Source organism: Echiichthys vipera, assembly GCF_963691815.1.
Source record: "Echiichthys vipera genome assembly, chromosome: 9".
Classification (NCBI taxonomy): Eukaryota; Metazoa; Chordata; class Actinopteri; order Perciformes; family Trachinidae; genus Echiichthys; species Echiichthys vipera.
This window is the reverse complement of record NC_139834.1, coordinates 23,000,803-23,012,739: the sequence shown is the minus strand read 5'-3', so window position 1 is coordinate 23,012,739 and position 11,937 is coordinate 23,000,803. Positions and strand designations below refer to the sequence as shown.

The following is an 11,937-nucleotide window of genomic DNA, read 5'->3' as shown; positions in this document are numbered from 1 at the left end:
TGGTTGTGTTGTGTTGTGTTCAGTTATTTGAACACAATGTATTTATTTGAATGTGAACCCAGAGGGGCTCCATAGAACTGGTAGGATTTGTTATCACAGAATAAAAAGTTTCTGACTTTGTTCAAAAATCCTTTCACACAGTAAGGAGGCAGGAGAAAGTGATAATGTTTTCAGAAACATTCCATCTCTTCACTGCATTGTTTCAGCAGTTACATTTAATCATGAAACACAGACAACGTTTAAAGAACATTTTCACAAAGCCTCCTCTTCAGGAAAAACCCACTGTAAAACACCGTCTTACTGCACTATAAAGCATCTCATGTCCAATGTATATTTGTGTGTATGTATGCATGTGTATGTTTAGTTCTCTTTGCATTATGTCCCTCTTCTCATGGCAGTCAGGTTGTGTCTCAGTGCCTGCAGTTCTTGGACCAGCAGTGACAGCTCTGTGGCTGCAGCTTCTTTCTCCCTCATTGCCTCAGTCAACTTCCGGACTGCGCCGCCCTGCTGGACTGGAGGAGGAACAGACACAAAGACGAACTGTCAGTTTTGTCTATCTCAGGTTCAAAAATTTGTTTTGTTTTTGTTAATTCTAGCTTACATGACAACAACCTGTATTCATTAAGAAATATATGCCTATGCAGAAAAGATCAACAAATCTGCATGAAATAGAAATTTAAAGTGTAAGTCATAGATCTAGGAAATACAAAATATGTCAGAAATGTCAGAGCATTGAAAATAAATAATTGTGATTTCTCACCCAAAAAGTAGAAGATGAGTAACACTGTTAGCAGAAGCAAAGTGATAATAGCACAGCCCATGGCATAAGCACGCGATGAACTGGGTGTCAACATATCCTGCAGACGACTCTGCCATTTGCTGTTGACTGGACGGCCTCTTTGATTGATAGCTGTCATGTCACTTGTGTAGAGATTCCCATTCGAGGAGGGGGAGTGAGCAGGACGAGGAGGCCTCATCCCTGAAATCATAGACAGCGGAGTCAATCAGTGTTTGTGTGTGTATTGTTGTTGCTGGTCCTAGGTGTTTGTGTCTGTGTCGGGGGTGCAAGTACCTGTGTGGGCCGGTGTGTGTGTACCTTTGTGGGTCTGTTTGTGGTATTGTTTGTATAGCTTTTGGCTAGGTTCAGAGTGTGTGTTTACCATTGTGTCTGTGTATGTGTGCCCTTTTGTTTGTGTACCTTTGTGGCTCTGTTTTTGGGGGCCGGTGTAATTGTGTTTGGTGTATGTGTGTGTGTGTATTCTTCAGTGTGTGTGTATCTCTGTGGCTGTGTTGGGGGTTTATTTGTATGTATTGGCTGGGGTTAGAATGTGTGTGTGTGTGTACCTTTGTGTCCGTGGGTGTGTACCGTTGTGGCTGTGTTTGGGGCTTGTTTGTTTATATATGTTTTTGCAGTGTTCAGTGTGTGTGTGTGTGTGTGTGTGTGTGTGTGTGTGCGTGTGTGTGTGTGTGTGTGTGTGTGTGTGTACCTTTGTGACTGTGTTCATGGTGTGTTCGGTGGAGATCGTTGATAGAGTCCACAGAATGTAGCTCGATCTCTGTGAGATCTCTGTCGCTGACCCTGTAGAACTGAGGGGTGGTCTGGGAGGAAGAAGGCCTCGACATCTCGCCTCCTCTTGAGGGATGGACAAAGGTTCAAGATGGCCCTACACTTGTCCACACTTTATTTCTAGTGATTAGGTCTAGAAGCTATATAATCTTCCTAAAGCTGTGCAGTGCAGCTTTCTACAGTATTAGCTTCCAAAGCCCATGAGAGGCAACTTCTAAAAAACAAATTTTAAGAAATAAACATCCACTAAAATGGTGTATGAGGGAATTGGGCCTTGAAAAATTAACCAGCTGTTGACTATGATTGATTAGTTTGTGACTGGGATGTGAGATATACACAATAACATTATGTTTGATTTTGGTGCTATTTTTCATTTGTCATCCCAAGACCTAGAGGCAAAGTTAAGGGAAGGATTGGGTGATTTATCCAGAGCTCACAGCTTTTTATGGTGTGTTGATAATACACAGCCAGCACATTATGTATGTCTTATTGCCTGCTCTATAGGGGACGTCATTGCAACTACTGCAAATGTTTTTGTCTGCTCTGTGCTCATTTACGTGCCTGAAATTCATAAATAGAACTGTTCTAATTGGATCTAGTTTCGTTTGATCTAGATCTCAAATATCGTGTTGGTAAAAGGTAGAGATGATGATGTGACTGGTTGGCTCTAAAAGTGGAAGAGAAAGAAGTGAAACAATTAGAATATATTCTGTATTTAAAATACAGTTAGAGCAGTAGGTAAATATGTATCGTGTAAGAGGGCAATACATCTTTATTACTATCTGAAGACAGAACCAACAGGTCATGTGAATAGCTGATTTATCATCTATTAATAGAGCTGGTTGTCAAACCCATAAAGGCACAATGCTGCTGGAATTTGAATCAAAGGCTGAAGGACAGGAAAAGCTAATGACTAACTAAATGAATTTACAAATAGATGATTAACTGCCTGAGGACCGGATTTACAGGCTGTCTCTTCCCACTTACCGACTGTAAGAGAATAAGAGCTGCGTTGGGTTTTAAGTGTGCCTGCTTGTTTGTTCTTGTCAACCTGCCGCTCTTCTCGTTCACCCAGTCTCCTTACAATCAGACTCACGATTACTAAAACATGTGTCGGCATAGGAGCAGATATGAGATGCATAAAATATCCACACGGGTTATCCAGCGGCAAAAGTAAAAATAAAGTAATCCAACCGAAACGGAAATGAAATCCAACAACGAATACAGTTTTCCAGGTTTTGCCTCAGGGTCCACCTCCTCATGAGCGTGTGTGTGTGATTGTGTGTGTCACTGAGCAACTGTAGGACGCCCCAGTGCCACCCCCTCCTGCTAAGTATGTTTGTATGTCCATGTTCTGATTTAGCCCCAGCTGCCCTGTGAGAGTTAGAGCAAACTAGAGGCAAGAGAGAGGGCCCTGTACCCCCCCTCCAAACATGCTCATGTTTGCCCAACCCTGCAGGCCCTCGACGACTGAAATAGCAGCAGAAGCATGCCGTTATTATTAGATTCTTAGGCCAAAGGATGACTCAATGATCTGGGTGGAGGACATGATGGGGTACATGGGGATAAACGCACACACAAATACTCACATGGATAAATAGCGTTGGCTACACAACTTCATCTGACCGAAAACAAATGCTTTTGTTTCCAAGAAGTGTCGGATGAGAATAAATGTCTTGATTTCCATAAAGATGTAAATAAGATCAATTGGAAAAATCCAATCCGTAGGCAAATAATTTACATTAGGATACAATTTGTAATTGAAAAATGTTAAACATGAATGGTAAAAGGCATAAAATGATTCTTCTGCACATCACAGCCTGACATGGGCCAAAAAACAAAAGTAACATGCTTATTAAAATCCATAAATGAAGTGTGTGAGGGTCCTGTTTCTTAGGTACAGGCCATTCAACCCCCCCAAAAAATGTGTGCAAAAATATTTATACTTTTAAATGCAGTAAATCAACAACTGAGACAAATAAGGCATTTTTAAGTTTTGCCCTGTTGACCCATTGACAGCTTCTGCCCTCACAATGAGAAAAAGATGTAGATTGTGGGTGTAACTGAGGTATTCTGCTAACTTGTGATATCTGGCATTAATATCACCTCATTTAAGAACGATTGCATATCAATAAAAAACTACCTATAGCATCAATTACACAGTAATTACTAAAGTTGTTATGTCCTATAAAGGAAAGCTGTGGCATGGAGAATAAAAGGCTTATTGGTCGTATTTGCATATAATCACTCACTTTTTTCTGGCTCCTGTGACACACGTTTCAAGTGATACTTTTAATAAAACAACCAATAAACAGTGTCATGGTTATGGGTTCCAGTTTATTTTTAAATATAGTCTATTATGGCTCTGGGGCTGGCCAGTCATCATTCCTTTATTATCCGAGTTGTTTGATAGGGGTCAAATAGTGAACCCCCGCTGGGCAATTATACTCATCGAGTAGCCTACATTTCCCACAAGTCTTTGCTCCTTCCTCCAATCGCTGCCGCATCATGTGTTTTTGTCAGGAGAGCAAAAAACAATTCCAGAGTTTAGCAACACGGCGGAAGTGTTACCCGTCCAGCGTATGTTTGTGAGATCTACAGCGGGGACTCAGGCGGCATGATGTGGGCTCGGTTGCTGGTCGGCGTCGGGGGTTCGGGGCTCGGGCTGCGGGCTCCCAGGGACGGTTTGTTGCGGGTCGCTGGAGCTGCGTGCGCGGGGAAGAGACAAGCTTCCAGTGCAGATGTAAGTGGCTGCTCGGAAAACTTTTATCGCTGCGACTTCTCCATATTGCATGTGCAACACTTTGGTTAAAGCAGCTGCATCAGCGGTTTTTTGACTGGACGATGATGAAATATACTAGTTTTCTTCGGGAAGACGTTATATCTGTGGTAGGGGACAAAGTGTTTTTAATATTCAACAACCTTACCCTTTGCACCCTTTAGGTTATCTGTATAATATTCCAATAATGTTATTACAGTAGGTACATCTGTGGCCCAGAGTGCTGATATCCTGCTTTTCTGTTCACTGTTAAACTATTTAAATGGTCAAGGGTTCAGACATTTAATGTATTAAATGCCCTCGGTAGTGTGTTTACATGAATTCCTTTTTCTAGGTCATATTTCACATCTAGGCTGTAAAACACAAAACCTCTTCAGGATACAGTGGGTGTTTTTGGAGTCTGTTGGAAATATTTTGCCATTCTATTTGAACATTTGCCCCAGAAAAACTATAAATCACTGGCTCTTTTTTTTTTTTTTTTTTAGTGTTACTGCATATTACAATAATAACACGAGTGTCACAGTAGCAGTCAGTTCATGCAGACATAATGCACATCTGTCCCAGCAGACTGTCATCCTCCCCTCCTCCGCCTGCTTCACCTCACTGAGCTGCACAACATGATTTGATTAAAAGCACGAGTGGAAGACTCTACAGCGCTGTCAGCTCCATCTGTGTGACCTTACCAGGATTCATTCATTCAGTCATTCAGCAATGTGTTCACTCATTTACTTCCCGCACTCACTGAGGGGGCTATGAATGATCTGTAACGTGACTCCTAAATGATCAGTCAAACATAATATGTCAGCTCAGATTTATCTTTGAGTGTTGCACAAAGCAAAAGGGGTAACTAAAGAGACTAAAGTCCTAACTGTGCAGCAAGCTGTAATCTGCAGCGGTTCATTGATAAGTGTATGTGTGTGTTTCCACGTGTGTGTGTCAGTGTGTGTATTACAACTCAATTCATTCAAACTAATAGCTGACTTTGAACTTGAACAGTTTTGTTAAAAAAACAATCGAGTGTTATGTAAAAGGCCGACACACTCTGCCCCACAATGCAATTCTGCTGCTGCTACTGATAAGCCCCCTTCGCTGGCTGGTTCAAAGGTCAGAAGTCCGGGGCAGAAAGAACCGAACAAAGGGGCTTGGAAACACTGATCTGTTATTATTCCAAGTATGTGCATCTTCCTTGGAATGGGATGCAATATGTTACAGTGGTTCGATTGTTATAACATTGAAAACAATTAAAAACAAAAACAACGGCACAAACATCCCTGACCCGTGCTGTAAGATTTGAACACTGTATAGATGTATATGTATATATAGAACATGCTAATTGTAAAACCATTATACATGATTTCAACCATTTAGTATGATAATGAATGTATCAAAATTCACTTCCCTGTGTTTCTATGTTTCTGCACACTCAGTATAGTGTTTTATTTCCCCCCAGGCTGCCTTAAAGAAGACTCCGCTGTTTGACTTCCACAGGGAGCAGGGGGGGAAGATGGTGGAGTTTGCAGGCTGGAGTATGCCCGTTCAGTACAAAGACAGTCACATCGCCTCACACATGCACACCAGAGAGCACTGCTCCATCTTCGATGTCAGCCACATGCTGCAGGTGAGACGAGTGTCAACGGACACACTCAAATGCACACACTTGAATACAGATGAACAAATACACGTATACAAATGCACGTATCATGTTCGTAGACACACATCTTCATAGTAAAATTCAGCGCTTTTGTCAACTAGATTTGTTTTAGAGCCACAAAACGACCCACCAGAATAGAGTTATCTTGCTTTGCTGTGTTTAAATCTACCCCTTTGTTCTCTTTCATTCAGACCAAAGTCCACGGCAAAGACAGGGTGAAGTTCATGGAGTCCCTCGTAGTTGCAGATATTGCAGAACTCAAGGACAATCAGGTGAGATTTTGTTTCAGGTTGAACCTTTTTTTGTCCTCTTATGCAGACATATTATCACCGTTTAAATTAATATGTGAACTTGTTAGCTAACAGTGGGGTAATTTAACATTCAGCAGATAAATTAGCATTAATTTAGAGTCACAGAGTGCTGTTGAGATGATGTAATTTTGTAGGCCGACATGAAAATTCGAATTACCATTTGAATTATTGCAGAGGATAAGATCTTTGGCAAACAAAAGTGTATGATACTTGCACATTTTGTTTAGCAAAACACAAATGAACACCACTTTTATGATATTTAAAGCATAAATGCAATCTCTACAGGTAGAAAACTAACGTTAGACTATAAAGGAACTAAGCCACCTATATAACCTTCTTTTAAGAGTTGTCAAATTTAAATCATTTCTGATATCCACTCCCAAATTCCTAGATAGAGTAGTTTGGTTTAAAGTACATTTTGGATAAAATAAAAAATTCAAAATGATTGAAGAAGGCTTCAGTAAACAAGGTCCTTTTTGTCAAGGTGATGAGAAAATTGGGAGACAAACTCAATTGTCATAAATACTCATGGATTCACAGAAATAATGAGCCGTGTGATTGTTGTTTATTGTTTATTTAAGGATCCCTAAAAGCACATGGGGGTTCCCCGGTCTTCCTGGGGCCCTGAACGATGAAACACTTTACATACATGTAATATAGGCAACTTTGGAGGCAAAAACAATCAGGCAAGCTATGCACATGCTCAAAAAAGGGAAGTAAAGGGTGAAATAGTAACTTAGACTTTAAACATAAAAACTTATTTTCTCTCTCCTCCCTCTCCCCCCAGGGCACACTGTCCCTCTTCACCACTGAGAAAGGAGGGATAATTGATGACCTCATTGTGACAAAGACGGACCAGGGCTACCTCTACGTCGTCTCTAACGCTGGCTGCTCCGACAAGGACTCGGCTCATATGAAGGTAAACGCGGACAAAGAGTGTGTATAGACACACAGGTCAGGACTGTGGTAGACTGAACGTTTCTGGTGGTGTGTGTGTGTTGCCTGTAGGCCCGACTGGCAGAGTTCAAAGCTGCAGGTTTTGATGTGGATCTGGAGTTCCTTGATGAAGCGCTGATTGCTCTGCAAGGTGAAATATTCTTCCGTACTTAATTTCTTTCCTTCATCCCTTATTCTCTTGTTCTTTCCTTCCTGCCTCTTGTTCTGTCTTCCTTCTTCCCTTTCTCTTCACTCTCTTTCCTCCCACCTGTCAGCCCATCATTCTTAGCCTTCTACCTTTCGTCTTGTTTTCCTCCCTTTGTTTAATTGTGTATTTGTAGATAGTTTATCAGTTGTGCTGTGTGTTGTCAGGTCCTTCCATGTCTCAGGTGCTCCAGGAAGGGCTGAAAGAGGACCTCAGTAAGCTGACCTTCATGACTTCCACCTTGGCCACCGTGTTTGGTATTCCTGGCTGCAGGGTCACTCGCTGTGGATACACTGGAGAAGACGGGGTGGAGGTCAGTCTCTCTCTCTCTCTCTCTCTCTCTCTCTCTCTCTCTCTCTCTCTCGCTCTCTCTCTCTCTCTCTCTCTCTCTCTCTCTCTCTCTCTCTCTCTCTCTCTCTCTCTCTCTCTCTCTCTCTCTCTCTCTCTCTCTCTCTCTTACACATCATGTCTTTACTTGTACTTACATGCCATCATCTGTTAATGTAATACTAACATACCTTTATTGAAAATATACTTTTCCTCCAAAAGCGGCCTTTTATTCTTACATTGATGAGTCGAAATGCTGTTTCCACTTCATAAGTTCCATTCAAACATTTGGATGGAGACCCAGCTCTACAATCTGTCTGTGTCTTTGTGTCCCAGATCTCCGTGCCTCAGTCCAGAGTGGTGGAGCTGACGGAGAAGCTGCTGGTTAACGGTGAGGTGAAGCTGGCAGGTCTGGGCTCCAGGGACAGTCTGCGGCTGGAGGCGGGGCTTTGTCTGTATGGCAACGATATAGATGAAACCACCACGCCTGTGGAGGGCGCCCTAGTCTGGACCATAGGTAAGATTTGAGTTTTCTTTATAACAGATTTTTAGTATTCGCTTTTTCTAACGAGATTGTGGAGGAACAGGTGACGATTTCACACATAACCATGTAGCTAAATCCAGCAGCCGATTAGCCTAGCTTTGCATAAAGGCCGGAAGCAGGGGGGTGAACATAGTGGAACGTTTAGCACTTTACTCGAGCTTTGGATATATAGTTCAGTCTGTTGTGTGCATTAAAATCCAGGTTGAAAAGCTTTCAAAATGAATCAAGAAGACTTCAGTAAACAAGGTCCTTTTGTCAAGGTGATGAGAAAATTGGGAGACAAACTTAATTGTCATAAATACTCATGGATTCACAGAAATAATGAGCCGTGTGATTGTTGTTTATTGTTTATTTAAGGATCCCTAAAAGCACATGGGGGTGCCCCGGTCTTCCTGTTGTCCTGAACACTGAAACACTATACATACAACTTTAGATGTAAAAACAATTAGTAACAACATCCGGCAAGCTCAGCACATACACAGTAGTAACTTAGGCTTTAAACATGTGTGTTCAGTGTTCAGTCTGTTTTGTGTATTAATTCCATTGTTTTTTCATCTCATGTACAGGAAAGCGTCGGCGTCAGACCAAGGATTTCCCCGGCGCTGACATCATTGTACCTCAGATCAAAGCCAAGACAGCCAGGAAAAGAGTTGGTCTGGTGTCCACCGGCCCCCCTGTCAGACAACACACACCCATACTTAGCCCTGATGGAAAGATCATAGGTCAGAAAGCAAACATGGTGGCTGTGGTGGATATGAGAGAGCTGTGGAACCTTTGTATTTAATTAAGAGTGGTGCAACACCGCTGGAAGGAAATAACTGCTAGAGTTTAATGTGAAATAAAATGAATAGCATGTGTTTTAAAATAACATAAAGCACCACCACTGACACAGAAAAGAGTTAATGTTAAAGCCACAATATGTTGAATGTTGTACATGCATTGCTTTATCTTTTGTTTTACTACCACGGGGGAGGTCAAAGTCAGACATTTTCAAATCCTACACATGGTGGCTTCGATATTTCAAATTAAATGTTATTATTTGTAGCATGTTTTCACGTGTTATTTTGCATGCATAAGCCAAATTTTGATATATATTAATATTAAAAAAAAAAAACCTTATTATTTAAAGTATGTTACCAGTTCCATCATTTTGTAGCCTGGGAACCAGACAAATCTGCCCAGCTCATGTTTCATTTGCTCTGGCAGGTACGTCGTAGCCCCGTGAGACCATCCTGATCTCGCGAGCTCTATTGTATTTTACTTGCAGATCGGTCTGGTAACGTGCGTTTGATAGAGAACATTTGGATCTGTTTGCCAAGCGAACGTCACCTGTAATTGTGTCTTTTATCCGTGAATTTGAGTTACACAAACTGCAAATATCCTTTACTGATATGTTGTATACTTTCTGAGCTTTGCCTCAACGCTGTTAGAACATCATACACTTTGTTGATCTGATTGGTTGATTTGGCCCGTATGTTGGTGATAGATGGTTTGTCCAATCAGCAAACAGTATTTCGCCCCTTCCCAGAAGATCTCCCTACGAGAGTTCCCAGATGGATCTGCAGAGCAAATGGGAATCATGTGAATCAATCCAACCTGTTCTTTTCTGGTTTATTTAGGTGAGGTGACCAGCGGCTGCCCCTCCCCCTGCCTAAAAAAGAACATTGCCATGGGTTACGTCGATGCTGCATTCGCTAAGAACGGGACAGCCATCCAGGTCGAGGTCAGGAAAAAAGCAGTGTCCGCCACCGTCAGCAAGATGCCCTTTGTCCCCACCAACTACTATTCTGGATAGGAGGGACACACGCACAAACACACAAACACACGCACACACGCACACACACTGGAACGTTTTTCCTGTGCGTCTCATAGTCACCAATGCTGCCCCCTTCTGTTTACCTTCAACAATGTGAAACTGAAAGTCTGTATTGGTGAAAATAATCCAAAATGATAAACTATCATACGATACAGTATAGTGTGTGTGCTGAAAATAAATAGCAGGCAGTATTTTTGAGTCAGAGAATGTATGTATGACAGTATGGGCCTACATGCTCTCTTAACACTTTCTTTTTCTATTTAAAAAGTGTTGGCAACAGGTTAAACTACATCAATGTAGTGCACCTGTAGTAGGAACACAAACATTGAGGCTATGGGGACCATTAAACGCGTGGATTGAATTTACTTTTTGAATTGAATCTAAAATTAATTTAGATAATGAAACATGATATAATTTTCTAATAAAAATCTGCCTCCGCTGTACCAAAACAAAGATGCCAAAAGGTTCTTTTGATGTTTAATCGATACATGTCTGCATTTTCCAAGGTTTTTCATACCACTGTGCCAAATGTCTGTTTATATTGTTGTTGGTCATAAACACCTTGATCAAGGGTCAAACACAGGGCCAGCTAAAATAATAATCATAATAATAACAATAATAATAATAATGATGATAATAAGAAAATTAATAAGAAGAAGACAATTATTAATTATCATAATTAGCGCTAATTAACGCAAATGGCCAGTTCAGTTTGTGCATTTGGTGTTTTCGTGTTACCTAGCAAATTTAATCATGCAGTTCTTGTTTGGAGGGATTTTGAGGAAGTTCTATTTTGCTCTGTCGATGTGGTCAAAACTCGGATCTCCATATCAGATAAAACATGACTGGATCGGGAACCTGAAAGAGAAATTTACATGTGGTACAATGATAACCTAACTTTACAGTACGTTCATTGTCATTATGTGCGTTTTGTCTCAGCTACTGAAATGTAATTTCATTGTCTTTGTACTTTCTGTGGAGCTCTGAATGTATTATTTTGTCAAATACAATAACATGCTTAATATAGAAATAATACTACTGATTTAAAGCTTGTCAGTTTTTGCCATCTCGGTCTTGAAGGTGCACTTTTTTCACTGCCTTGTGGATTTTAATATTTAACAGAATTTTCATGTTAACTTTGAATAACGTTGTTTCATAAATTGGAAAATCTTTATTAAAGAAAATGTAATTTTCCCATGGCCTGATGTCATTGTTCTACTGAAATGGACACTGGTATAAAAAATGTAGGCTCCCAACGAAGGGTCTGGAGTGGCCCAGAGATAGGGAACAGGACTGGGACCTGCTCCGAGTCCCTCATATTTTTGACTTTCTCAAGAAGAAGAAGAAGAATTATTTTATTTGTCCCGCAATGGGTAAATTCAATTTTCACTCAATTATTATTTTTTCATGTTACACACACACACAGGCCCGAAATACACACACACACATGCACAGACAGGACCTATATACATGCAATTAATGGAGAGATGTTAGAGTGAGGGGGCTGCCAGTGACCGGTGCCCCGAGCCCCGAGCAGTTGGGGGTTCGGCAGTGCCCAGGAGATGTACTGGCACCTCTCCAGCCACCAGTCCACGCTCCATTCATGGTCCACACAGAGACTCGAACCAGCCAAGTCACCTATGGACTGAGCTACTGCCGCCCCAAAGATGCTAGGACAGAACGTCTATTTGAAAGTGTTATATTAAATATATATATATACAAATAAAATGTAAAATATAATATAAAATATACTGTATCTATAATTGTATGCTCAAATTTCTTACTCTAAAATTGTGGATAA

At 41.1% G+C, this 11,937-nt stretch overlaps 2 protein-coding genes across 2 annotated transcripts; one reads left to right on the top strand and one right to left on the bottom strand.

The window, feature by feature from the left end:
- Nucleotides 1–267: 267 nt before the first annotated feature.
- Nucleotides 268–2,845, bottom strand: LOC310951292 (uncharacterized protein). The gene is made up of 4 exons (XM_083919442.1): nucleotides 2,555–2,845; nucleotides 1,488–2,234; nucleotides 761–979; nucleotides 268–512 (listed from the first exon to the last, which is right to left on the bottom strand). Exons 2-4 carry the CDS (start codon nucleotides 1,621–1,623, stop codon nucleotides 376–378), a joined length of 492 nt encoding a protein of 163 aa, XP_083775568.1. The 5' UTR covers nucleotides 1,624–2,234; nucleotides 2,555–2,845; the 3' UTR covers nucleotides 268–375.
- Nucleotides 2,846–4,152: 1,307 nt separating this feature from the next.
- On the top strand, nucleotides 4,153–11,323 carry amt (aminomethyltransferase). The gene is made up of 9 exons (XM_083920612.1): nucleotides 4,153–4,310; nucleotides 5,797–5,964; nucleotides 6,189–6,269; nucleotides 7,096–7,227; nucleotides 7,317–7,395; nucleotides 7,617–7,762; nucleotides 8,113–8,293; nucleotides 8,887–9,042; nucleotides 9,940–11,323. The coding sequence occupies exons 1-9, from the start codon at nucleotides 4,185–4,187 to the stop codon at nucleotides 10,113–10,115; spliced, it is 1,245 nt and encodes a 414-aa protein (XP_083776738.1). The 5' UTR covers nucleotides 4,153–4,184; the 3' UTR covers nucleotides 10,116–11,323.
- The last annotated feature ends 614 nt before the right edge of the window (nucleotides 11,324–11,937 follow it).

Bases quoted from the DNA above. Each gene is read 5' to 3' on its own strand.
- LOC310951292 (XM_083919442.1), bottom strand. From the start codon at position 1,623: ATGTCGAGGCCTTCTTCCTCCCAGACCACCCCTCAGTTCTACAGGGTC. The intron at 980-1,487 runs GTACACACACAC...CTATGATTTCAG, and splicing joins CCATGAACACAGTCACAAAG to GGATGAGGCCTCCTCGTCCT. The intron at 513-760 runs GTGAGAAATCAC...TTCCTCCTCCAG, and splicing joins ACTCATCTTCTACTTTTTGG to TCCAGCAGGGCGGCGCAGTC.
- amt (XM_083920612.1), top strand. From the start codon at position 4,185: ATGATGTGGGCTCGGTTGCTGGTCGGCGTCGGGGGTTCGGGGCTCGGG. The intron at 8,294-8,886 runs GTAAGATTTGAG...TCTCATGTACAG, and splicing joins CGCCCTAGTCTGGACCATAG to GAAAGCGTCGGCGTCAGACC. The intron at 9,043-9,939 runs GTCAGAAAGCAA...TGGTTTATTTAG, and splicing joins CCCTGATGGAAAGATCATAG to GTGAGGTGACCAGCGGCTGC.